The sequence below is a fragment of the Carcharodon carcharias genome, chromosome 18 (genome assembly GCF_017639515.1).
Source record: "Carcharodon carcharias isolate sCarCar2 chromosome 18, sCarCar2.pri, whole genome shotgun sequence".
Taxonomy (NCBI): Eukaryota; Metazoa; Chordata; class Chondrichthyes; order Lamniformes; family Lamnidae; genus Carcharodon; species Carcharodon carcharias.
Window position 1 is genome coordinate 44170707 of NC_054484.1, and position 27833 is coordinate 44198539.

General features: G+C 40.9%; 1 protein-coding gene across 1 annotated transcript in view; it reads left to right on the forward strand.

The window, feature by feature from the left end:
* Window positions 1-931: 931 nt before the first annotated feature.
* Window positions 932-27833, forward strand: part of hgd (homogentisate 1,2-dioxygenase) — a 33154-nt gene continuing 6252 nt past the window's right edge. Inside the window, exons 1-11 of the mRNA XM_041211738.1 lie at window positions 932-946; window positions 4170-4241; window positions 9864-9952; window positions 11579-11684; window positions 12983-13042; window positions 13685-13776; window positions 14858-14892; window positions 16589-16668; window positions 20882-20981; window positions 21742-21866; window positions 25799-25903. Coding sequence (XP_041067672.1) covers window positions 932-946; window positions 4170-4241; window positions 9864-9952; window positions 11579-11684; window positions 12983-13042; window positions 13685-13776; window positions 14858-14892; window positions 16589-16668; window positions 20882-20981; window positions 21742-21866; window positions 25799-25903 — 879 coding nt within the window. The remainder of the gene's footprint in view (window positions 947-4169; window positions 4242-9863; window positions 9953-11578; window positions 11685-12982; window positions 13043-13684; window positions 13777-14857; window positions 14893-16588; window positions 16669-20881; window positions 20982-21741; window positions 21867-25798; window positions 25904-27833) is intronic.

Here is a 27833-nt window from a genome sequence, read left to right on the forward strand (position 1 = left end):
CTGTGCCTGAACTAGCTCTTCTTTAAAGGCAACCCATTGTTCAGTTGCAGTTTTGCCTGCCAACCTTTGATTCCAATTTGTCTGGGTCATATCCAATCTTACTCCACTGAAGTCCCAATTAATTATGCTTACTCTGGATTGTTCATTGTCCTTTTCCATAGCCAACCTAAACCTTATGATATAATGATCACTGTCCCCTAAATGATGCCCTACTGACACTTGATTCACTTGGTCCACCTCATTCCAAAGAACCAGGTCTAGCAATGCCTTCTTTCTCGTTAGTCTGGAAACATACTGCTGTAGGAAATACTCCTGAACATATTCTAGGAACTGAGGTGAACCATTTATTATGTAAGCTAGGATGGAGGTCAAAAAAGAATGTTGAGTGGTCGACTGCTTATTTAAAGTAGAGCCAAGATAGTGGTGAAATGAAGTCAGGTGATATCTTTGCTCTGCAGAAATACCCTGGAGTTGTAGTGGTCCCTGTCAGAAGAGAACAAGCCCAATATTGCTTAAAGTGATTTGCATTGTTTCGTAACCTGAGGCTGATGCTAAAGCTGCAAAAGGTTAATGGAATCATGACTTTTTAATAATGAAACTCTCAAGTCTAAAAGCTTTCTCTTTCTCTGCTCCTTTTCTTTTCCATTGTGAATTATTTTTCGCTTACTTATTTTTTCTTGGTTTGTGTTTTTCAGTTTTTATTCTCATTTTCCTTTCCTCTCTCCACTCCTCATTCTCACTCTCCTCATTTTTTTTATCCAATGTGTTGCATCAGTTCTGGAGCATGCCTAATGCAATCTCTGCTGTATAAAGTTCCTTGCCCTGGAGCTAGGAGGCTGTCTTTCCTCTAGGAACAAAGCTCAATCACTTCTGACCAGTTATAATTTAGACCTCCCTTGAACTTTTGGAACAAAAGAAAAACACCATAAAAATGGCATCACTCAAGGTAAGAACTCTGAATTTATAAATTTTAGACCTAAGTATTTTTTTATTTATCACAGGAGGCAAATTTCACAAACATTATCCGTTATCGTTTTTATGTTCACCAATGTTGATATGCTCCATAAATATTTACTGATTTACTGGTTTCAATTTACTTAGGGGTAAAAACTTAATTCAAAATATATTCCATCCATTTCCTATTTCTCCCAATTAATTTTATGTGCGTTTTTAACTTTCCTTGGCCTGTTTGTTTTGCTGTAAAAGCACTACCCTTCCAACCAATGTTAGCATACTATCGATCCATCTAGTGTACATATACGAATGTATATTATTAACACCTGTTAGTTTTATTGTTGAAGTTCTACTGCATTTTAATTGTGTTTGTTTCAATACACATTTTTCTCCAATACATCTGTCACAGAACTTACTGTTTGCAGTAGCTGAAAGTTCGTCATTTTGGGGGAAAAATACATGTGTTTTGTTTAAAGATCAGTAATCTGTGACTTTCCACTCCACAACTTTCAGACTTTGATCGCAAACATATTTTGAAACTTGGGCTTTGCATGAGCAACAGCCAATAAGCAGGAGGCTGAGTGTAGCTGCCTACTGACAGAAGGTCACTGTTATAGTTGCAACAGCATCCCATGTCTCCTCGTTACTATGGGGTATATTGTAACCATCTCAAGAAAAATTGCTGCCTCTTTCAAATTTCATCATTTTAAATATACCCTTTGCAATTATACAAATGCTTTTGTAATAATCCAGTTTTAATTTCTGCATAAATGTTTGGGAGAGGAGAAACATTTACCGAAAGAGTCGAGGAGGTGACTGCAGCACGTTATAAGCCCATCTTCCTATCTCCAGAAAAAAAATATACAGGCACAGGAGAGGTGGGCTGCACCTAAATGATATAATTAACCAGAAGACTTGCAGGGAACATCAAGGAAACAGAAGGAGATCATCTAAACTAGACTATTGAGGAAGTGGGGTGTAAAGGCAGGGAGGAAACAGATCCCAGGATAAACAGATTATGGAAGATAGTAGCCAGATTGCTATTGACTCAAAAATTCAGAGACTCACATGAACTGAAGATCTGGAATAGGCAAATGCTGGAGGTTGTGAGAAGAAGGGCAACTGTCAGAGGTAAACACATGAATGCTAGAAGAATTAGAAATGCTGGAACTGGAAGTTGTTGTAGAAATATCTGAAACATGGCTAAATCCAGAAGATAGAAATGATTATAATATCCAGGAGCATAGAGTATTTAAAGAAGACATGGATTAAAAAGGATGTAGCCCTGTATGTCAGGGGCACCTGGGAGGTACAAATACATTGATCCTGTGGGAGGTAGAAAGCTACAGAATGAACTTCTCTGGTTAGATTTTTTTGGTACAGTAGCATTGTGGTTATGTCACTGGACTGTTAATCCTTAGGATTGACTTAATAATCAAAAGAACATGAGTTCAAATCCCACTTTGGCAGTTTCAGAATTTTAATTCAGCTTAAAAAAAAGTCTGGAAATAAAAACTTGTATCAGTAAAAATGAATTAACTGTGAATATCAAGTGATGCATGGGTAGATAGTGTTCACAATTGTTTCTTGACTGAATGCAGCAAAGAAACCATGAGATCTAACATTTTGTTAATGTTCCAGTATATAAATGAAATGGTACTCATAGCATAAAAGCAAAATATTGCAGATACTGGAAATCTGAAATGAAAACAAAAATACCTGGAAAAACTCAGCAGGCCTGACAGCATCTGTGGAGAGGAACACAGTTAACATTTCGAGTCCGTATGACTCTTGGACTCTGTTCCCTGATGGAACAGTGAGCTGAATAACTCAAAAAAAACTAAAATAAAAACAAAATACTGAAAATACTCAGCATGTCTAGCAGCTTTTGTGGGGAGAGAAATAGAGTTAATGGGCTGGACTTTCAATCCACGATTGGGAACCTGACACCTAGATAATTTCTGGGTCACAAGCCCACCCTGCATCAACGGCAGTGCTGTGACCAGGAAATTAAATGTGATTTTCAAATGTAAAATGCATAACTGGCCTGGGGCTGAGTTTGGCACAGAGTCAGGAATGGAGTGAATGCGGGGGTCATAGGGTGGAATTGTCTGCTCCCATTGCCCCCGGGTGTCATAGCAGGTGTGAGCAGACAATATGGCGAGAAGGCCAAAAGTCGGTTTTTACGTTGTCGTGAAATTAGTTTGCGATTGTGTTTTTGAACTAACATTCAGTCTTCAGTTCTCATTCACATCTTTATATCCTAGTTCAGTTCTAGTTCTTTTACTAGCTCTAGTAGTAATCTTTATTGTACTCTTGTGCCTTTCCTAGTTATTCAGGAAAATGTGAAAAGACCTTCAAACGACCCAACTCCAATATATAGAATTACTTAACAAACAGCCTACCGCACAGAAACAAGTCATCCAGCCCAATTGGTCCAAGCTGGTACTTATTCTCCATATGAGTCTTCTCCCATTCTATTTCACCTAACACTATCAGCATAACCTTCTATTCCATTTGCTTTATGTGTTTGTGCAGCTTCACCTTAAATGCGTCTATACTATTCCACATTCTAAAGATTCTCTGGGTTAAGAAGTTCCTTTTGAATTCTTTAGTGGGTTTATTAGTGACCATCTTATATTTCTGGCTTCTAGTTTTGATGCCTCCCCCACAAGTGCAAACATCTTCTCTACAGCTGCCCTATCAAACCCAATCCATAATGTTAAAAACCTCTACTAGGTTACGCTTCTACATTTTTGAGAGAAAAGAGTCACAGTCTGTACAAACTTCCTTGATTGTTATAACCTCTCAGTTCTGGTATTATCACTGAACATCTTTTAACTGCTAGAAAAGAGGATGAGGATTGTATTTTGAGACCAGTCTGATGAAACTGTCCTTACTTAGGGTGGGACAATAAGTAAAATCTGTGGAGAAATACATTTAAATTATCATGGTAGTAAACTTGCATTTACAGATGAATATACACATCATTTATGGTTGGAATATTCAAAGCCTCATTATGAAATTTTTAAAAATATTTTGTCATTGAGCTGTTGAATCAGATGTTTGTATAAAAGTCATTTCAAAAACAAAACAAAGACATCTTCTAATCAGGCACAGTATTATTTGGTGCAATTTTAGCAGTTTTCATCAGTTGCTTTACAAGAATACTGAAATGGCACCTCACTGACTGTTCACTGTCTGTTCTTTTCCAGTACATGTCAGGATTCAGCAATGAGTTTTCTTCAGAAGATCCAAGCTGTCCTGGATCCTTACCAAAGGGTCAGGTACAGTACAATTCTCCCCTCTGTTTTTTGCCTGCAGTAAGCTTAATAAGAACATGAGAAATAGGAGCAGGAGTAGACCATATGGCCTCCTGATTAACTGGCACTTTTCACTCAGTTAGCTGTCGAAATCTGCACAGTCGGTTTGATGATTCAAGCCCTACCCGCTGGCTTGATCTTATTAAAAATAAATGCTTCAGTGCATTTTTCAAGGCCCTGCAGAGACACCAATCTTTATTTCAGCAATAGGAATTATCTCCACAGTGCTATAAGTATACATGTCTTAATGTATGACTGAAATGTCTGAATCATATCTTTTTTCTTTAAGATGCCAATTGATTTGTTGTATGTATCAAACATTTTCTGCTTTTATCTCAGACAACTAACATTTGAAGCTTTTTCTTTTTATTTACACTGCAGTACTCGTCAATATGAAAGTCAGAGAGTGCTGACACTGCAGTGCTGCTAGTTAATCTTGTAGGAATGCTGTGCTCTCATTCTCTTTTGTCATCTTACTATTGTGTATCACTAGTTCGTATTAATCACAGAGTTTGTAATGATGATTACAATTACTTCCCTGTATTGCAGAATGTTTTCTCAACACACCTTCCTGTTCACTAGACATGCAAATAAAAGGCGGCAAACAAACAGGAGCATTTTGGATAATACATAGTAGAGGCAAATTTAATATGGCAGGATCTCTGACAAGAAAAAAGCAAAATACTGCAGATGCTGGAAATTTGAAACAAAAACAAAAATTGTTGGAAAAACTCAGCAGGTCTGATAGCGTCTGTGGAGAGAGAGACAGAGTCAACATTTCGAGTCTATATGACTCTTCTTCAGAACTAAAGGGAAGTAGAAATGTGGAGAAATATAAGCTGTTTAAGGGGGGTTGGGACAGGTGAAGCTGGATGGAAGGCCAGTGATAGGTGGAGGCAAAGGAGAGATTGCAAAAGATGTCATAAACAAAAGGTCAAAGGGGTGTTGATGGTGGTGATACTGGCTAAAGAGGATGCTAATGGTGATATTAAGAGTAGAAAGCAGGATGAGCAAGTGACAGATGGCCCTAGTCGGGGTGGGGTGCGGGGAGGGGACGGTGTGAGAGAAATAATCAAAACAGGCTAAAAGGTGGGGATAAAACAATGAATGGAAATAAATTTTTAAAATAATAATAGAAATAGGTGGGAAAAATGTATGTATAAAAATTAAAAAATAAATATTGAGAAAAGGGGATCAAAAAGGGGTGAGAATGGAGGAGAGAGTTCATAATCTGAAGTTGTTGAGCTCAATGTTAAGTCTGGAAGGCTGTAAAATGCCTAATTGGAAGATGAGGTGCTGTTCCTCCAGTTTGCGTTGATCTTCACTGGAACGTTGCAGCAGGCCAAGGACAGACATGTGGGCAAGAGCAGGGTGGTGCGTTGAAATGGCAAGTGACAGGAAGGTCTGGGTCATGCTTGCAGACAGACCAAAGATTTTCCGCAAAGCGGTCACCCAGTCTGGGTTTGGTCTCCCCAATGTAGAGGAGACTGCACTGGGAGCAGCAAATGCAGTTGACCAAATTGAGGGAAGTACAAGTGAAATGCTGCTTCCCTTGAAAGGAGTGTTTGGGCCCTTGGACGGTGAGGAGGGGGGAAGTAAAGGGGCAGGTGTTGCACCTTCTGCGATTTCATGGGAAGGTGCCGTGGGAGGGCTTTGAGGTGTATGGGGTGATGGAGGAATGGACCAGGGTGTCCCAGATGGAACAGTCCCTACGGAATGCCAACAGTGGGAGTGAAGGGAAGATGTGTTTGGTGGTGGCATCATGCTGGAGTTGGCGGAAATGGCGGAGGATGATCCTTTGAATGTAGATGCTGGCGGGGTGATAAGTGAGGGCATAGGGCACCCTATCTTGCTTCTGGGAGGGGGAGGAAGGTGTGAGGGCAGAGGTGCGGGAGATGGGTCGGACACGGTTGAGGGCCCTGTCAACCACTGTGGGTGGGAAACCTTGGTTAAGGAAGAAGGAGGACATGTCAGAGGAACTGTTTTTGAAAGTGGCATCATCAGAACAGATGCGACGGAGGCGAAGGAACTGAGAGAATAGGATGGAGTCCTTACAGGAAGCGGGGTGTGAGGAGCTGTAGTCGAGGTAGCTGTGGGAATCGGTGGGCTTTTAATGAATATTGGTGGACAGTCTATCACCAGAAATTGAGACAGAGAGGTCAAGGAAGGGAAGGGAAGTGTCAGTGATGGACCATGCGAAAATGATGGAGGGGTGAAAATTGGAAGAAAAATTAATAAACTTTTCCAGGTCCAGACGAGACCATGAAGCAGCACTGAAGCAATCGTCGATGTGCCAGAGAAAGAGTTGTGGGAGGGGGCCGTAGTATGACAGGAACAAGGAATGTTCCACATACCCCATAAGGAGACAGGCATAACATGCGGGTAGCCATAGCCACACCTTTTATTTGGAGAAAGTGAGATGAGTTTAAGCGGAAATTGTTCAGTGAGAGAACAAGTTCAGCCAGAAGGAGGAGAGTTGTGGTGGATGGGGATTGTTTGTGCTTCTGTTCGAGGAAGAAGCGGAGAGCCCTCAGACCATCCCGGTGGGGGATGGAGGTGTAGAGGGACGTCCGTGGTGAAGAGGAGGTGGTTGGGGCCAGGGAACTGGAAATTGTTGATATGTTGTAGGGTGTCAGAGGAATCATGGATGTAGGTGGGAAGAGACTGGACAAGGGGAGAAAGAGCAGAGCCAAGATAGGAAGAAATGAGTTCCGTGGGGCAGGAACAGGCTGACACAATCGGTCTACCGGGACAGTACAAGCAACTGCTTGGACTAGGTGACCGCTCTAACAAGAAACCTTGCTCCTCTGCACTGCATTTTGTAAACTGCTTTCCCAATAAAATCAATGCTCAGAAAAAAAACCAGACAACACATGCCTGAAGCTTTAATATGCACTGCCAGTGAAAAGCATGCACATGTGATGATAAGAATGAGTTAATGCTGGGTTCTAGATATTGGAAAAGTGTTTTAACAGATGGTTCTTGGAACCTGGAATTCTCTTTCCAATAGGTAACCTGTTGAGCCATGAGAAAGTTTGATCTTTTTTGTAATCTTTATTCCAACTCTTTAGGAAAGTCAGAAAGAGCAGCAAACCAAGGGACTATTGTGGAATAAATTCTGCATCTCTGCTCACTGCTCAACATAACTGTTCCAATCATGTGTTAGCTCAACCAGAAATGGAGCTGTAGTGCAAAAGTAAAATACTGCAAATGCTGGAAATATGAAATAAAAACAAAAAATGTTAGAAATACTCAGCAGGTCAGGCGGCATCTATGGAGAGAGAAATAGAGTTGAGAGACCGAATTTTCCCATGCCCATGGACATGGCTGTGGAGGCGGTGGGCGCAAGGAAATTTGGAAAGATGGGCATCAGGTTGGCTCCCCAATACATTCCCGCCTCTGAATGCTTTTCTCAGAGCTAGACTGGCAGGTTCAGCAGCCTGGCAGCAGCAGGAAGCCACTTAAGAATGATAATGAGCCACTTATATTCAATTTTCCAGGTGTAAGAGATTTTTATGATGGCGCGTGGGCCCTCCACTGCCATCAGGATTCCGAAAATGGATCGTAAGCAGCTTCCCAGCAGGAGGTCTGGGCTGCAAAACTTCTGAGGGTTTAAATTTATTTGCTGGCCAGTAATTCACAAATGGAGTCTATCCTCAGGCAGCAGGCATGCCCTTGCTGTCACTACATGGGGACTGATGTCTCAGCTAATACTTGCCCTGCTGCAATGACAGCTGCTTTCCTTCCACTGAAGGTGTCTCCCTGGTGCTACTGCTGCTCCTGCTTATGGCCAGGTGTCTCCCACACTGTGAGCAGCCCTATCGACAAGCTGCACTGATTTAACCTTCTGATGGTGGAATCTGGTCGCTGTCCATAATTGGGCTGGACTCCAGGAAGATTTTAATTGGCTGCCTCTGGGAAGATCAAGCATGACTTCCCACCACGGCCTCTTCCAGCTTCTTGACCCAGAATTCATCCTGACACCAGAATTGTGGCCCAACCAGGAAATTTCAGCTTGGTGTTTCAGGTCTTTGGCCTTTCATCAGAAACTCAGATAAGGAGGAATTCTAGTTCTCTCTCCGCGCAGATGTTGTCTGACCTGCTGAGTATCTCCAGCACTTTTTGCTTTTATTTCAGAAGTGATGCAGTATTGGAGTAGTACCCTGCCAGCACATCTGGGGAACTGACCTCATGGGCAGAATTTTTCCCTCATCAGGTGGGCACCCGCCTGACCTGAACGGGAGTAAAATAGTGCACGATGACATCGGGCTAGTGTCCCGACATCATCGTCCACTTGCGCGATATTTCAGTCAGCGAGCGCACACAGGTATCAGCGGCATGCCCGCCAACAATTAAGTGGGCTGTTAAGCCCATTAATTAATTAATTAATTGCATTTTCTCCTGCCCGTCCAACCTTACGGTTGGCAGACGGACAAATAGGCCAACCGGCCTTTCCATTTTTTGCAAAACCTCATCTACGGGCAGGCTGAGGTTTCGACCAGTGATTAAAAAAACATAAAGAAATTAAAACTCATTTTTAACATGTCCCTGATCGTGTGACAGAGTCACATGACGGGACATGTTTTCCTAACTTTTCAATTCTTTATTTCTAATGTTAAAAATCCTCAGTTCCCTGAGGCAGCTCTGTGCCTTCAGGGAGCTTTCACTGAGTGCACCCCTGCGCATACAGTGACTTCCATGATCGCCCTCCTCCTCACCTCCCCCTGCCCTCCCATCCAGGCAGTGCAGAGCATTTCAGCGCCTGATTCACCTTGGCTGGCCATTAATTGGCCAGCCAGCATGAAATTGCGGTTGGGGCCTGATCGCGGGCAGCGGTCAGTTTCACAGCCGCTCCCAGGCCTGCCACTGCACCCGCCCGACGACGTAGAAATCCTGCCCCATGTCTATTTCAAAGGTCATCCTCATTTTAATGTTGTGTAAAATGCCCGGACATGCTAACTGCTTGTGATTTCAAACTCACCCTTGATATGCAGAAAATCATATGGAGAATTTATCGTCCCTGCCGTTAAAGGCAATTGCATGCATAACAAGGTGACACCGCTGGAACGCTATTTGAATATTCAATTCAAGCTTGAGCCTGTTTCACAAAGGAGTTTCCTGCACCCAATAAAAATTACCCCACTGGAAATGGCTGTGATGTGTGAAATGAGTGGAGCTAATTCTGTGCTAGTTTTCCAATTGCTAATGTCCATTAAAACCTTATCTTTCAAAGGACAGTTATGGCCTCTAAATGCCAACAACATTTTTATTTGTTTAAAATTTACTAAAACACAACTAACTGTTACATCAAACACGAAATGCTTCATGATCTAATAGAAACAAAATTTATGATACATAGTTTTAAAAGTTCCGAACAGCCTTGACTGTGCAGGGAAGGGGGTGGGTGGCAGAGGGGGTTACTGGTTTATATCCATTGTTTGACAATAAATTGTATATGAAATTGTTACTTCTGATTGGTTAGGAATGATGTAATGACTTCCAATTGTTAATAGCAGCAATAACAGGAACAATCTTGTCATGTAAACAATGAAATAACAACACTTCTGCATTTTTTTTACATTTCAGAACAATCCACAGGTTTGTCCATATGGGTTGTATGCTGAGCAGCTCTCTGGTTCAGCTTTCACCTGTCCAAGATACAGCAATAAGAGGAGGTAGTATTGATTTTATGGTAAAATTAAGAACATTACTTACTCCATGTATTGTGTCATCTAAACAAATTGGTTCCATTAATTTTTCTTATGCAACCATCATAAAACTATGATAATCATAGAAACTTATTAATAAGTAGATTCCAATATTCAAATGATGAAGAAACTATTGATTGTTCAATAATACCAGCACATCAATTTAGTGAGGCTTCTAAAGCAAGTACTGGATCCTCAAAAGAGGTCTTTAAGTTGTGAGTGAAATTATAATGAATGCATAATTCTGAGCCATAGCAATTACAAAATCGTACTTATGCTTTGTTAGGTTGAGAACATATTAGTCAGATCCTCATTGTAGAGCTGATGGAAAAGGAGTTTAGTAGGTTCAGGAGACAGAGCCAAAATAATGCAGAAAAATATTTTAAAATTGTTTTTCGCTAATTTAGTTTATCAAACATGTTGATAAAATTCATCCAAAGGAAATTAATCCTGTAAAGAAGTAAAACTGAGTTTTGACAACACCTGATATTTGGGGTGAAGAAGGCTTTTGATATAAAAGATTTTCTACATTTTGAAAGGAGAAGAAACATTGGGGTGATGGCTCTTAGGAGATCAGGACAAATCTCTACCTTAATGGCTGATGACCCCTCTGAAAAAGAATCCTAATAGCAGAGGAGAGCCTCAAGCTTAGGCTTATTTCATACTCACCACATCCAATGGTGAAAAGGATACAATTCAGTTTAAGAATAGTGCAAGGTCTGTGTTGATCTGTATACTCGCAAAAGGTGTGGGAGTGGGAGCTTTCAACTTGGGTTTGTGTCATGCTTGAGTTTAACAAGAAATGTATGTAACAGGAAAGAATGCATTTATCTCCGCCTGCTTCTTGATATCAGCAAAGTTTTTCCTCATTTGAAGTCAGGTGTAAGGAGCCATGATAACTTGATTGGCTTAGACAATCACCTGCCTCCCTTCAGCTGTAATTATGTTTTTACTGGAGGCAAGCTTTCAGCCCAAATTAAGCTGAACTCCTTTGGTATACCTCCTGTGGGTGGATCTCCAATTTTTGCCTTGAAATAGACTACTATTGCCCACATTTAATGAACAATTCATCTACTAGCTTTTCTTCCCTGATCCCAACCAGGTAACAAAATGTCTTTGTGGAGTTGCAATTATGTATGCATAAAAATATTTGGGCTACATTTTTAAAGTACAAGCTATCTTATAAAACAAGAAGTCTTGCAAAATGTACATTGCGCCAAAATGCTGTCAAAGATGTATGTTTCAATCTTTTTGACACAGTACCTTTGGCATTAAAACCAGTGCAAATTGCCCTTCAATAGAATGCACAGCCCTTTAAAGACTGCTGCTCATTGGAGTTTAGACTCTCCCATATAGTGCGTGACTGGTCAAGTTTTCTTAACCTGTTTTCATGTCCCAGTGGATTATTCAAATTAGAGGAAGAGAGTCCCATTGCAAAATTTGGCATGACTCACTTCCTTAGCTGCAAGTGCAGGTAAGCCTGTCCATAAGGCAGACTAACTTCATTTTTACCATTCTTGCAATATGGGTCCTTCTACGTCTGCACATTTTACTTCAATTTTAATTAGTTCCTTTCTACCCTTTTCTTTCCAGTTGGCTTTATCGTATTTTACCTTCTGTTCTTCACAAGCCCTTCACTTCCATACCCCAAGGAAACCTGACCTACAACTGGGATGAAATCGGCCCTGATCCCAACCAGGTAACAAAATGTCTTCGTGGAGTTGCAATTATGTACGCATAAAAATATTTGGGCTACATTTTTAAAGTACAAGCTATCTTATAAAACAAAAAGTCTTGCAAAATGTACATTGCGCCAAAATGCTGTCAAAGATGTATGTTTCAATCTTTTTGACACAGTACCTTTGGGATTAAAACCAGATTTGACTGAATAAGTGCCCCGGTCTAGGAGCTAAGCATTTCATTGTGCCAATGCATTAACAAAAAGAGACAAATTGGCTGGGGGAGACAATTGATTTCCATAAGTTAATAATGGGTAATTGCAATACCATATGGGTTGATGCCACCAGAGCTGGTTCCTGTTGCTGCTTGCTTTGTTCTTTGATTCAACACCACAATGGGAGGTGTTTTGTGGATTTGTTAGATGGAAGTTGCTGACACTTAGTGAACCCTAGGTCACAGAGTCATAGAATTGTTTCAGTTTTTGTGTCCTTAATTAGACTTGGAAGAAACTGATTTGGTTTGAATTTTATGAAAGTCAACCTTGCACGATCATATAATGTACTTCTATACATTTTATGATCAAATTATATCTTTGGAAACAAATTGTGCATTCAAGTAGGACTAAATATGTCCGGTGAATTATTATAACTCATTGCATTGTATGTCACAACCACTTATCTGTTATTTTTTTAATGAACCTGTTCAATAGTTAATAGTCTAAACTACAGTCCAATCAAATGTACACTCTAGGATGTCACAAGAGGATGTATAACATACTGAATAAACTACATACACTACAAAGATTTCTTATTAACCCAAGGCTTACTACTTTTTTGGCTACTGGGTGTTTTAAGAAGCATTTTGTTTCACGGGGAGCAATTAGTGATCTTTGGTGTTCAGCCTGTCATTTGCAGAACCTGTCTAATTTTCATTTCATTTTGTTGATGACATGTAAATCCAATAGGTTCTACAATGGGGAAGTGAATCATTCCACCAGATTACTCTTGCAGCCAAGACCACGTAGTCTTCAGTGAAGTAGGGTTAGAAAGTAGGAGATAATTGGACCAGACATAATTCTTTTTAACGTCATATATTTCATTGACTGGAAGTGATTGCAGATATAAGATTTTTAATATGTAGATAGATTACTGCAAAATATTGTACACAATTTGCACATTCACATAGGTCTTTTAAAATTTTTAAATAGAATTTCGAATCATTGCCTGAAAGACAGTGAAAGTCTTGACAGTTCACTTATAGTGTATATCTTTAGCTTGAAATAAAACTTGTCTCACAAATTCTTTAATCTGCTTCTAGCTCAGATGGCTGCCATTTAAAATCCACAAAACTACAGAGAAGAGGGTCGACTTTGTAAAAGTAAGACTGGATTTAGTTTACTTCTGACTGCCTCGACTCATCTGCAAATTTATGCTATGTCATACCAACAATGTTTATGGTTGAGGAAAATACAATTAGTAGGGGTAGAAATTGCTAAGTGTTGGGTTGGCCAACATGAACTTGGTGCATGGACCAATCCCTGCATTGGAACAGGTGTGCCCAAGTGCTGGTTAGAATTGGCCTTGTACTTCATTTGAACCAGACCAGCAAGCTGTAGACACCTGCAACGCAACCTCTGGCAGATTTCCAGCAAAGTGAACATCATTTTCGGGCTGCTGTAACACCAACACTACAATACCAGTGGCCTTTGAGAGTGGGCCAAACAAATACAAGGTTTTTAATATAATATGTAAATAGATGTCTGCAAAATATTGTACATTCATGCACTCCACCTCTCTCATTTTATTAAAGGCAATTAACTTTAATTACAAAAGAGATATGACAATAGCTCTAGTTTATACTTTTTGAAATAGGATGAAGTGAAAGTGTAATGAGAAACTATCAGTCAGTGTGAATAAGTCCTCCATAATTTATATATCATTTATTCAGTTATGGGTCTTTCCTTACTCTCAGATATAAACTGCCTATCTCTAGCTATGCAATGGTACTCTTTTTCAACAGGGTTTACATACATTATGTGGAGCCGGAGACATCAGGTCCCAAAGTGGCTTGGCTATCCATATCTATGCCTGCAACACATCAATGGAGAATAAGTATGTGACTATACCTTTAGGAACATTTTCTGTCATAAACTGTTATCCACTTCTGTCTTTATCTGTGTTGTTAAAGATTAGAAACTCCTCGTTTTTGTTATTTTTCTCTTTTATTGCTTTATTCTACTAAAGCTATTATTGTTCCATTGAAGACCGAGGCCCCAATCCTGTCATGAGTGCAGGAATTTGCCTGCACACAGGTGCCACTGCTGAGCTTCAAAAGATTTGATGCTCAGAGCCAGGAAACGCTTGCTTTGGGCACATCCCCCCACCTGAAAATCACAGCATTGATGGGCAGCCAGGGCACAGGTTCTTATATTAAAATGAGTGAACTGAGGTAATCAGATCATTGTTATATATCTGGTAGTGTCAATCTCCTGCCAGATTTATAGGCAAAGGCTCATAGAAATCCGAGGAATTTCAGCCCCTGAATATTTGTGTGCTTAGCTTAACATCTCCGGGACATGCGTTCCAATCTAAGTCAGAAAGGTTGAAGGCATTAGGAATTAGGTAACAGAGTGGTTTCAAACGCAAGAGCTGGGTCCATTGCACTTCAAACAGATGAAGGAACTTGTGTCTTACAGCCAATGTTCACTCTAAGCTGGATGACATCCCACATGTCCCCACGCAGGCTGCACACAAATTGGTTCCTTTAAATTATCGCACATGTGTGGCTATCCAAAAGTTTGTAAAGGCCTTTATTGCCCACACACTCCAAAAAACATTTAGAAAGAAGGTTGCTTACAGCTGCAAAGAGTTTTAAATTAAATTAGTCTCAGCAATCTAAACCAACATAGCGCATTTGAATCAACAGGGCAAATGTGTCCCAAATGCAACACAGATTGGCATTAAGATATTTGACATCTCCATTACTCTTAAGTTGCCTGGCATTAGTTTGTGTTGAACAGGGTTTACTGCCAGAATACCATTCTAATGTACATTGTTTCATTGGTCCAACAGCTAATACAATTCTTCTGCCCTACCCTCATTTTAAACAATCATGGATTAGTAATTAAATAGAACTTTCTACCTAAGATATTAAAATCCTAGTGTACTATAAGACTTATGTTTTGTATTTCAGGAGTTTTTATAACTCAGATGGGGATTTCCTTCTAGGTAAGTAAAACCTTTTGAAAAATCAGTCCACACACTCTACTAGATTATCATAGCTTGAATGAAATGTTTCTCCCATTTAATCCAGTGGTTAAACTGACATAACATCACCCTCAAAACTTAATATTAAAGCAACTGCACAGCCAATCCTACATTCTATGAATTTGAGCCTTCTGCTGGTGGGACCATGGAACAACATTACAGTTAGAAGGAGAAGGAGACAGTCACTGAGGAATGAAATATGGCTGTGAAAGCGAGTTTTAGTAAACACCTTGTCAAACACTGGGAGAGAAATGGAAAGCAATGAAGGTGAACAGGGCAAAAGAGGTAGGCGGAAATCCTGTCAGAGAGAAGAGCAATACTACTTCAAGGTATACTTTCCTTGAAGAGAGGTGGCAGTCGAATTAAACACTAAGGTAAAAGCAAAATATTGAATCCCAACTGAAGTTCCACCCCTCATGTTTCGAACCCACCCAGGATTACAGATATCTCTGGGACACACAACGCTCATTGGACTGCATCCTGGGATCCATACTCAGTGCCATGCGAAATTTATTTCAATCTATTGTTTGATCTCCACCTTTTATCCCATTTCGATCCCTTCCCCCCACCCCAGCCGCACTAGGGCCATCTGCCACTAGCTTGCTTCCCTTAATGACCCCATTAGCACATCCTTTAGATAATATCACCATCGTCAACACTCTTTGTCCTTTTGTCTATGACATCGTTGGCAGTCTCTTCTTGGCCTCCACCTATCACTGGCCCCCTATTGAGCGCCCTATCCCACCCCCTTCTACCAGCTTATATTTAATCTCATTTCTATGTGTCTTAGTTCTGATGAAGGGTCATACGGACTCGAAACACCAACTGTATCCCTCTCCGCAGATGCTGTCAGATGCTGAGTTTTTCCAGGTATTTTTGTTTTTGTTCTAGATTTCCAGCATCTGCAGTATTTTGCTTTTAACTTACAGTTAGAAGGCAGTGTTGTTCATGACTACAGCATATAGAGATAGGTGACTGCTTTCCAGTTTATGTGTAGCAGAACATGAATCATAACAAGTAAGGCATGCATGTCTCATTTTGTTGAGAACTGTGTAACTAATTTCAGAATCCACATCAATCCTAGATTCATGGTGGACATTCTTTAGCACTGCCCTTTTACCATTCAGACCTGGATTCATGCCTAGACAACAAGGAAAGGCATTATTTTAGTAATGATAAAAGTTGGTGCAATGTTTCAATTTTGAAGTCTGACCTTAAATCTAATCTGTTGGATCGATTAAAATCTCTGCAGTGCCATAAAATAGGAATAAGGATACTTTATCAAAGAAAATGAAGTAAGGAACAGCATAAAAGGATGATGATAAGATGACCACTGCTCACATTCTTTGAACTGCATCAACCAAATAGGGCGCCATAAACATAACTATGAGTATTGGCCCCCAACATGTAATTACTGTCATTGTGTTGCTTTGGTATTGCTAATAGTATGACATCAATGGCAATTACAGGAAAATTTGCAGGCTTGACCATTCCACCTTGCTGATTTAAAAAAAAAGTGCAATGGTGAATAACCCACAAGCAAAAGAAAATGGGGAAAGATGGGGAGTAAGTAAAATAATAGTTCTCCAAAACTGACAATAGGAAGCACCGTATACATTCGATTGTGGATTTTTATTGTATATTTGTTTGATTGCAGTGCCCCAAAAAGGGAACCTGTTGATTACAACAGAATTTGGCAAGATGCTGGTTGAACCTAATGAGATTTGTGTCATTCAGGTAAGCTGGAAGAAAAGCCTGGTTATGAAATATCATTAAATACTCATTCTGTTTTGTTAATCATCCAATTTGATATTAATGGATACATTTTCCTTCTTCACTTAGCCAGTTTAACAAGACATCATAATGAAAAAATCTTTGAGTGTGTTTACAAGACAGAGAAGAGTAGGAAAGCTTAACAGAAAATTTATGTTTGAGGAGTTATCTTTTCCAGAAAGTTTTGAAGTCAGTGAAAGAGTTTGCAAAGCAAGTTGGTTTAGGAAGAGTGAGTAAGGATATGGGCTAGATTTTGTGGTCAGCACGAAGCAACTGCACACACTGTGACCTCAAAGAAAGTTGCCAGAAGTTCTAGTGATCTCTGTAGCATGGTTGTCCGCTTTTCCATTGGCAGTTCAATAATGGTGTCCAGTGAAGAGAATCCTATGCTATGTAGCAGCAGCGATGTCAGCAAGCAGGAAAAACAGCTAATTTCATTGAAGTATTCTCCCAGACAGCAAACCAGGAAGTTAAAAGCACATTACCTTTCTCATTTCATTTAAATTTTCGGAAAGCAAATGACGTAATTATGATTGGTCCTAAAAATATGTGGAACCTTTTTATCATAATGGAGATATTTGATATCCCACAATTATAGAATTTGTTTTTCCAGGGATGGTCGGGGTGTGCCGTGGTAATTATGAAGTTTTAGCCGTTAAAAATCAAGTTATACTTCATTCAACAAGTAACTTTTTCAAGGACTATTACAGGGAGACTAGCAGTGGAAAAGTAGAGGTTTTCATCAATTCATTGATTGTTTAAGGGAGGGTCTTGATAGGGAATCCTATGGAAGAGTGTAGAATCATTAGCAGCAACTTCTGGATTTCCACTTAACTCCACCCACATGTGGACTCCTGAAGTTGCAGTCAGTTTGAAGGTGAACATGACGTGTTTGCCATCATTACCAGTGCTAAATCTGGATTATTGTGAAAGTTGTAGTGATTGAGGATTCATCTCTAATGGTCGAGTAGAGGACATGGAAAACAAAAAGAAAACTATAGTCAGAGGAGTAGAGTTTCATTCAATAAGTTTATGACTATCTCAAAAAAGGATCCATCATATAATGTGGGGAAAAACCATGGAAGGATTTGAAAGTGAGGACAGTTATCACTGCAAGTAGGAAAAGGCAGCCAGAGGCCTTTGCCCAGGACATACACATGGGGCTGAATGCTATTCCTCCACACCCCACTGGCATGTTTGAAGGTGAAGGGAGCTCATATATTTAGCACATGGCCTTCCCAGCACCTTCCCGCCTGCCCCCAACCTGTCTCCAATTTTACCATGGACAGTGGCGGTTTCAGGTAGCCTGCCCGCCTTTGGGCCTATTGAGACCCTCTAATGTCCAATTATTGGCTAGTTACATGCTTCATTTTGCCTCCACCACTATTTTATACCCACAGCAGCAGGAGGCCAACGCCAGGTGAATGGCCCAGCAGCTTTTACTAGGTGGGCTGATATCAGGCAAGGGAGAGGGCAGAGGTGGGAACGAGGAACCCACCTTCCTGAAATTAATGGCCTATTGAGCTCCTTGAGGAGCTTGCTAATGAATTGGGGAGAGCGAGAATTCAATTTTCAAATTTGAGTTCGGTAAAACCATACAGACTGGTGCATGTTAGTGCACAGTGTCAAGTCCAAAGCAAGCAGAAGTGAAAGATTTTTTTATGCAGTGAAAATATTGGGACCTGAGGGATCTTGTGCTGGATTGTGCACATTTCCTTTGTGGGTCCCCTGAGCCCACTGGAGGCACCACCCCTGCCCATGGTCATACCCCGCCTTTAACCCTACCCCCTGGCTTCTCAGACCTGGCCCCCCCACTTCCTCATCCTCCACACTGTGGTTTGTCAATCAGGCCCCGCCAATACCCTGGACTCACCTTGAAGTCCAGCTCCCTAACCTCCTCCTGTTTGGGAACTGCCTATGGTCCCAGCAGTGGTCACTGCTCAAACTTGGCACTGCTGGGACTACAGAGCTGCCAGCCAATCAGATTGTCTGGCAGCTCTCTAAAGGGGGACGTCTTCCCCAGCTGAGGGTGGAAGTCTTGACCTTAGGCAATTAATGCTGCTTCCGGCATAAAATGGCTGCAGGGCAGCCAGCTTGTTGGTGGGCGGGCTCCCTTCCAACTTTTTTTTCAGGGGGTCGGGGAATACTGTGCCACGTAAAATCCATCCAGAGTAGGATGGATGACGATGGGCAGTTGTTCGAATACATCACAAGCCACTGCCACCGACTTATCTGATTCTTAATTTAATTTTCTACGTACTTAAAGTCATAGGGCTGGATTTTCAAAGCAGAGTCAGGAACTTGATGCCTGGATATCTGGGTCCCAACTCTGGGCCACAGCTGCGTCGCTCTCACGCACTATTTTGAAATGTAAATGCCCTAATTGGGCCAGAGGCCATTTAGTGTTGCCAAGCAACTTCAGGAGGCAGATGTTGGCTGCAGAATATGAGTGGCAAAGACAGACAGCAGCCATGATGGCAAGAACAAGCAGCACCTTGGAGGGCCAGCAGCATGAATGCTCACGGACATGGCCAAATGAGAGGAAATGTGCACAATCCAGCACAAGATCCCTCAGGTCCCAATATTTTCACTGCATAAAAAAATCTTTCACTTCTGCTTGCTTTGGACTTGACAGTGTGCACTAACATGCACCAGGCTGTATGGCTTTACCGAATTCATATTTGAAAATTGAATTCTCACTCTCCCCAATTCATTAGCAAGCTCCTCAAGGAGCTCAATGAGCCATTAATTTCAGGAAATTGGGTTCCTCGTTCCCACCTCTGCCCTCTCTTTGAAAATTGGAGGACATACCAGAGATGCAGTATCCTGAGATGGCCTCAGGAAATGTGATTTTTAAATCGCACCCACAACCAATCCTGACTCTAACACCAATTGAAAGTCCATCCCATAGTGTCATTATGGCACAGAAGGAGGCCATTTGGCCCACTGAGTCCATGTCAGCTCTCTGTAGGACAATCAGTCCCATTTCCCCACTCTACTCCCATAGCCCTGCAAGTTTATTTCCCTTGAGTGCCCATCCAATATCATTTTGAAATCAATGATCATCTCTGCTTCCACCACCCTCATAGGCAGCGAATTCCATGTCATCACCATTGTATGAAGAGTCATAGGGACTCGAAATGTTAACTGTATTCCTCTCCGCAGATGCTGTCAGACCTGCTGAGTTTTTCCAACTATTTTTATTTTTGTTCCATTTCTTCACCATTCACCGCACAAAAAAAGCTCTTCCTCACATACTCCTGCATCTCTTGCCCAAAATCTTAAATCTTTGTCCCCTAGTCCTTATACCATCAGCCAATAGGAATAGTTTTTCTTCATCTACCTTATCGAAACCTGACATAATCTTGTATACCACTATCAGATCTCTCCTTAATCTCCTTGGTTTCAAGGAGAACAACTCCAATTTCTCTAACTTAACCTTGTAGCTAATCACTCTCTCAATATGTTCTGTCACCTTGAAATATCTATGCACATGAACCCCCATGTCCCCTGTTTCTGTACACTCTTTAGAACTGTGGCCAAAATGCATCACCTCATACCTCTGTACTAAATTCCATTTGCCACTTGTCTGCCTATTCTGCTAGTCCTGTTGCAGTCGATTCAGATCATCCTCACTGTCTGCCACACCTCCAAGTTTTATATATATATATGTCAAAAGCAGTGGTCCTAGAGCTGAACCTTGGGGAACACCACTGTTTACTATCCTCCAGTCTGAAAAACAATCATTTATATACATAAAATCAATTTTCAAAAGGATAACTTGATGACAAACTACTGAATTTAAATCCAATACAATTTGAAAGGACCTGGAGAATTAGTATCTGTCATGAATGTAGTACTTTTATCTCTAAAGTCATGATGGTTAGCATTACTGTATTGCTCACATTACATACAGAAACTATACTAATAATTTATAAAAGTAAAAAGGTATATTTCACACACATTTTGAATTTTAATATCAGTAACCTAGTTGTATCCATATGACTCAAGAAGCATATAACGTATTCTCCTTTTGTAGCCTTTTCTATTTTACGAGGATTAACTGTGAACTTAAAAAAAATTGATCTGTTTATCTGCATGACATTCATATTAATAGTTTGTATGAAAAATAACCATTGATACCTAGAACATACAATAATATAGATCTTTCTTTCAGCGAGGGATGCATTTCAGTGTGCAGGTTTTCGAAGAGACGAGAGGTTACATCTTGGAGGTCTTTGCAGGCCATTTTGAGTTGCCCGATCTTGGACCAATTGGTAAAGATTTTACATTACAAAATATTTAGTCCTGAGCTTTAACAAGACCTATTTTCAGTGGCACTTTGGCACAAAAATATACAGCGAGGACTCCTTTTAACAAACAAGCACAACAAGGTTTTAGATAAAATTTGGAAATGTTGGGAATACGCAACAGGTCAGGCACCATTTGAAAGGTCACTGATGTGCAACGTTAATGCTATTTCTCTCTCTACAGATGATGCCAAAACTGTTGAGTATTTCCAGCATTTTCTGTTTTTAGTTCAAATTTCCAGCATCCGGACTACTTTGTTTTTGTTTAGTCAGAACTCTTTGGTTTCATTGACTGATTTTAGAATTCTTTAAAATTGATTTTTACAGATTCCTATTGACATATACCTGAATTTTTCTATGTTGGTGAATTGGTTAAAATCAATTACTGACCATTTCTCATTTTCCAAAAACCAGGTTTTTCTCTGTTCTTAATGAATCCTGAGATGAACAAATCTTGCATTAATGATACCCATCAGCTTCATAACAAAACCAACATTTCTGAATTTAAACTGCTCAAAGTACGTCCTCCACTAATTACAGTGGGAGGTTTGCAGGAAGTGTGCCCCCTTCATCTGATTAGCTGAAATAGACAAAATGTGAAATAAATATTTGAGGAAATAGAATTTTTTAAAAAGTAGAATAAAATTAGCACTCCATATCAAATAAGTATTGTCTCTTGTATTGTCAAAGGTTTAACCCTAGAATCTTATTTAATTTACTTCACTAGGGGCCAATGGCCTTGCCAATCCCAGAGATTTCAAGGTTCCAGTTGCATGGTATGAAAATCGACAGGTTCCAGCTGGCTTCACTGTCATCAGCAAGTTCCAGGGCAAGTTATTTGGTGCTCAGCAGGTAAGGTATCATTGTCAAATACTGAATATGTTATGAGGACACATAGACACAAAACAAACTAAGCTTTAGTGTAGATGTCCATTAATAAGTTGCCCGGAAATCGCTCCTTCCAGTATATCGTTGAACTATATGGAGCAGGAAAGGTTCATGTTCAGTCCCTGGTTCGTGCTGAATCTCTGCTGGGTCAGCAATAAGGAGTGCTACAAATGGTCAAAGCCCCTGAACTAGAGAGGGGAAAATTCAGCCAGATAATCCTTCCTGATCATTATCCAGTGAACTGAGCTGAAGAGTTAAACTTGGCATAGTCTGCAGGCATTTGCCACCAAGGTTCATATATGGTAGTTTGGGAAACATGCTAAGGGTTTGTAGGTGTCCATGGTACCCTACGCCAGCAAGAGTCAACAGGTTTAGGGTGGAGAGGCGAAAACTGGGTAAAGTCAGTTTCTGCCCATCTTCAATATAACATTTCCCTCAGCTTACACTAAGAATGTGAACCAACGTCGTTACCCAACCTGATATCAGTCATCAAACTCACAGGCCCTGTATTCAGGGACTTACTGTAGATGATTATGAAATTGCCACTTACTCCACGAAAAGTTTCTGAAACCCTCTTGCATGCCTGTGCAGGTGATGAAGCTGCACTTTGGCAATGTTTCGACGTAATGAAGTGGATTCTAAAGTGTGTTGTCATCCTTCCATCTACAAGAGATGATGGACACACTTATCTAAAGATTCTCAAAGGATTGCATGAAGTGCTTTTGGTTCTACTCTGTTTAAATTCCCCTCTGTATGCAGCCTATGAGGTACAGATACAAACACCCTGTGGCAGAGAAATATCTATTTTAAGCCCACCTTTACCTTGTGGCTGTTTCTCTGCTGTTTCCTTCATCTCCCACCACCCCCCCCCCCCCCACCCCCCATAGTAGTTGGGCACTTCACCTGTCTTTAGCGATTGATGTACTTCACATAGATATTTTTATGTTGGTACCTGTGCACCAAAGAGTGCTTCATGTGATGGGCCAGTTTCCTGTTGATCCCTAATGCAAGCTATTTCATTTTGAAATGCACCTACACAAAGAGAAAGGAACACGTTATAGTAGGGGACATGTATAATTGTATTGTTCACACAATAGAAAGGCAAATAGAGTGTCATGTTGCTGATGGGCAGATGGACCTCCACGCTGCTGACTGAGTCTGGGAGGGACACTGGGACCACTCTGATCCAGACATGTTTCATCAGAGCAATGCTCATACTGCATGACATTTGGAGAGGAGATTCGCATTCATCTGAGTGAAAGCAAATATCAGTTAAGAACAAAAATCAGCATATTCCAATAGCACAATCACTGCAAGTCTCCAGAGTCTTCATTTGATACTCTCTTCCCCAACAAACTCCATTGCTTTGCTAACCCTTAGTTTCCATTCTTCTGCCTTTCGCCATGATGAATTGGAAACACACAAGCATGCCTCAGTGCAACAACATGCCCAGTGCTTTATCACGTAACAGTTTGATATCATTTACAACAGAAACACCTAAGCGACCCACAAAGTAACATTGCCAAAGTGGTGGCATCTGCTCACGGCCACTGCAACTACTTGCTCCTCCTGTGGTTGAGGATGAGGTGGAGGCAGACTGCTCCTGAGTACCTGTCAGGGACTGAGATGCCTGTGGCAGTCAGCCTCAGTGTGGATGTGCCGAGGTTGGGGTATGGGCACCTCCAAAGGCTGCTGCACTGGCATTATTGTGATGGCAGCCTCTGTCACAGGGTATGATTCTACAGATGCTTTGCCCATCGGAGGTCTATAGAGGCAGATGATGATGATGATGATGATGATAATGGAGCCCTGTGAGGAGTGGCCCACTCCGTCATCTGTTGCCACCTCAGCCCTTTCTTGATAATTGGAGGGAACCACCAGCTGAGGTGCAGCCAGCATACACCTCACCTTCCTTGCACCGTTTACACCATTAACTGGTCAATGCTATAGACTGCAGCATGCATTCTGTGCATGTTAGAGTGCTGTTCCTGCTTCCAAACAGAGTGGTGCTGCACATGGCACTCCATGAGGTTGGCCATTCTCTCAATGGAAGACCTCATGTGCTCAAAGTACTGAAATATTGTGGATCACATGAGATGAATGGACTCCTCCATTCTCATCCTGTAACCCCTCACTGCCTCAGGTAACTCTAATATGTGGTCATACATTTAACAATGATCCTCCAGATTGCTGCTTTGTGACTTCCAAGACTCTGCGCTTCCACCCTGTTGAGCAGGGCTGTGCTTGTCTTCCATGCGCTGATGGGGATCGGCCATAGCCATCTCTTCCTGCTCTCGCAGGTTGTGCACTTCAACCTGTGTCACATTTTCATCATCTGCATGAGGACCCACTGAAGTGCGAGTATCTGTGCTGCTGGGTCTATCTCTGGACTCATCTTGCCACTAAGCAGATCATTGAAACTTTTTCCTCCACTGGACCCAGTTCCTCATTACCATTCCTCTGCTGCTGACCTCATGAACCACTTCCAGCCCCACCTTCTTGTTAAGCCTTTCAAGCTTTCTGTTCTGCCAGCAGAGAGCAGGATGCTTTTCTGAACTGTCACTGCCTCCAGCAACACCTCATATGAGGTGTCAGAGAAACTTGGGGGTGGGGTGGGGGGGTTGCTTCTGTGGCATGGGGCCCTCCATACCCACTTCCTCTGATCAGCTTCTTCTTCCATCATTAAAACAAACAGCAATAACAACCTTGGCTGCCACTTGCCATTTAAATCGGACCTGCTGTTCCCTGTCACCCATTTCATTCTTGCGCCCACTGCCGCAAATTGGACAATGAATGAGACTTTGGGTAAATTAAGTGATTTTTCAATTGAAATCGCAATGCATGTGCATTGCTGATGTAGTTTGGGGTCAGGACCGGAAATGAATGTGACGTTGGGGTCCCTACCCTGGAATTGAAATTCCACCCCTGAATCTAAGGAAGGCAATTTCTGAATTTATATTTACAAGTGTCTAGGTATAAAGGAACAGGGATAGGCCAATCAGACCTTTGAGGCTATTCCACCATTCAATCAAGTCATGGCTGATTTATACCTCAACTCCAACTGCTTGCTGTCTTTATGTATTCTTCAATTCCTTTATCTAACAAAAGCCCATCATTCTTGGTCTTAAAAATTTAAATTGACTCAGCAACCATAGCCTTTTAGAGATAAAAACAAAAAAACTGCGGATGCTGGAAATCCAAAACAAAAACAGAATTATCTTGGACTCGAACGCAAGTTCTGTCGAAGGGTCATGAGGACTCGAAACGTCAACTCTTTTCTTCTCCGCCGATGCTGCCAGACCTGCTGAGTTTTTCCAGGTAATTCTGTTTTTGTTTATAGCCTTTTAGAGGTTAGAGTTCTAGATTTCCACTACCCTTTGTGTGAAAAAATACGTTCTGATTTCATTCCTCAATGTCTTGGCTCTAACTTTAAAATTGTGCCCCCTCGTTCTGAATGCCACACCAGAGGAAATGGTTTCTCAATATCTACCCTATCTAATCTCTTTTATGGGGTTTTAAACACCTCAATTAAATCACCCATTAACCTTCTAAATTCAAAGGATTTTGAGTCAGGTTTATGCCTCTTAAAATGTAACTCATTCTGGTGAATCTGTGCTATCCCATAGCAAAGTTAATATTTCTTTTAAATTCAGTTGCCAAAGTTAGGCACAGTATTCCAGGTAGGATCTGACCAAGGTTCTGTACAACTGAAACATTACTTTCTCACTTTTATCTTCTAAGCACCTTGAAGTAAAGGCAAATATATTTTAATTATTTAGAATTACTTTACATGCAAAGGGCAACTGATCCTAGGATCAATTTTCCAAGGATCTCAAATGTAGTTCTTCAATTTCTAATGTTGGAACAGATCAAGTAATTCAATCTATTATTTTCAGGACTTCTCTCCGTTTAATGTTGTGGCCTGGCATGGAAACTATACACCCTACAAGTACAATCTGCAGGACTTTATGGTCATTAATTCTGTTTCATTTGATCATGCTGTAAGTAATTTTCTTCATGTATCTCTGTTTTATTTTTGGTATATAAAGCACAGGTACCATTTGGAAAGTTAGGTATTTCTGAAAAAAGAGAATCTTTTGTCAAAACTTTTCGTCTTGCACTCATCAGGACAATTCACAAGAAAACCAAATGTAAAGGGAACAATAATTTATACTATATTAGAAGAGAGTGCTGATTGGTTGGCAATTGGACTCTGATTGGTGGAGGCATTGCTATATAGAATGTACCTGCTGATGGTGATTGACAGTTAACTGATAAGCAATGTTTGAAACTTAAACAAGACAGCTTGATTCTGATTGGTCAAGGCATTGGCTTGAGAAATGAACCAGCGAATGGCTGTCACTTATGTTGTTTAGCTGAAACAGGCACAATGTGTGTACATGTTCTTTCTGACTGCAAAGAACAGGGCCCTGTGTATTAATATATGTAACTTCCAGTACACACAAATGTACCACATTGCTAGCCCAACTGACAATCTTAAATTGGTTGTCAGCTTAATTCTTAGCACATTGAGGATTATTTAACAAATGTTGTACAATTGTGAATCACAACAAATTTTGCACACTGTGTTTTGAGTTGTGCAGGGTATGATTCATACTTTGCCCGTTGCGAACAGCGGCTGGGGCACGCTGTTTGATATGATCCACCAGATTTTGGGCTAAATGGCCTACATACAGGTGCTGAAATTCATATATCGCATTAATCATTTGTGTGGTAGGCAGAACATCTTTTTGGCTTGACGGCAATATCCTGTTAATGGCAAATACCACTCATGTTATTACTGCATTGTAGCAGTGTGAAACAGCCAGCATCATCTGTTTCTCCAATTTTTGAAATACCTTGCCCTTCCAGGGTAATCTGAGGTATTTTTCAGGGCTGAAAGTTTAGGCCTTAGGCCCATTCATGGGTTTGTGTTATACACAGCACAAAATGATCTGATCAGGGAGCCATTATCCCACAGAATGCCTTTGATGCAGCCTATTTTGGTGGTGCAGCACTATATCATGGCAATCTAAATCTTCACCATTATGGTAAACCAATATTCATCGAACTTATGTTGAGTTCAGTTTTAACAACACCATGTATGCCCAAATAGATAGTGTTGCCATGGGAGCTCTTCTCGGCCCAGCTCTCGCAAACATCTTTGTTCCATCAGAAACATGTCTTCGATGGAATGACACCCAACCTCCTGCCCCATGCATATTTCCAATATGTGGATGATGCATTTGCTATATTTAAATCTGCAGCTGCATGTAATAATTTCCTTGCATGTATCAATAGACTCCACCCTGCACTCAAATTCACCTTTGAAATGATAGTGAACTCCCTTTCCTTGATGTACTAGTTGAGAAATCTGCCTGGGTTCTCTACCACAAGCCTTCCTTCACTGGTCAATATATGCGTTGGGATTCTTACAGTTCCATGCACTATTGACATTATCAGCAGCTTTCTAAATAGGGCCCAAGCCATTTGCTCACCAAGTAAGCTTAATGCCGAAATAGGGTTGTTCTGATGAGTGCAAGATGAAAAGTTTTGACAAAAAAGCCTTTTTTTTCAGCTATACTCGAGTTCTGTACTACCAAATGACTAAAAGTCAGATATGTTGCAATGATGAGGGGCAAAGCTGATGGTTTTTCTGTTTTCCAACACAATGAAGGCTCTTTGATTTCTAATCAAACTAAGATCAGTTTCAGCAGTGGGGACTTCCAGTGAACTGCATGTTTTGCATGTTTCTGGGAGATATCAAGGGAGCATCAGCCGACAAAGGTTCTGCTTTATACTACCACAATGTGTACCATTAGTGTATCGTTCAATTGATGGATCTAATATGTGCACAGCTGAAAGATAAGACTATAAAAGGAGAGAAAATATCAAAGGAACAGAGGAAATATCACAAAATTACAGATTCAA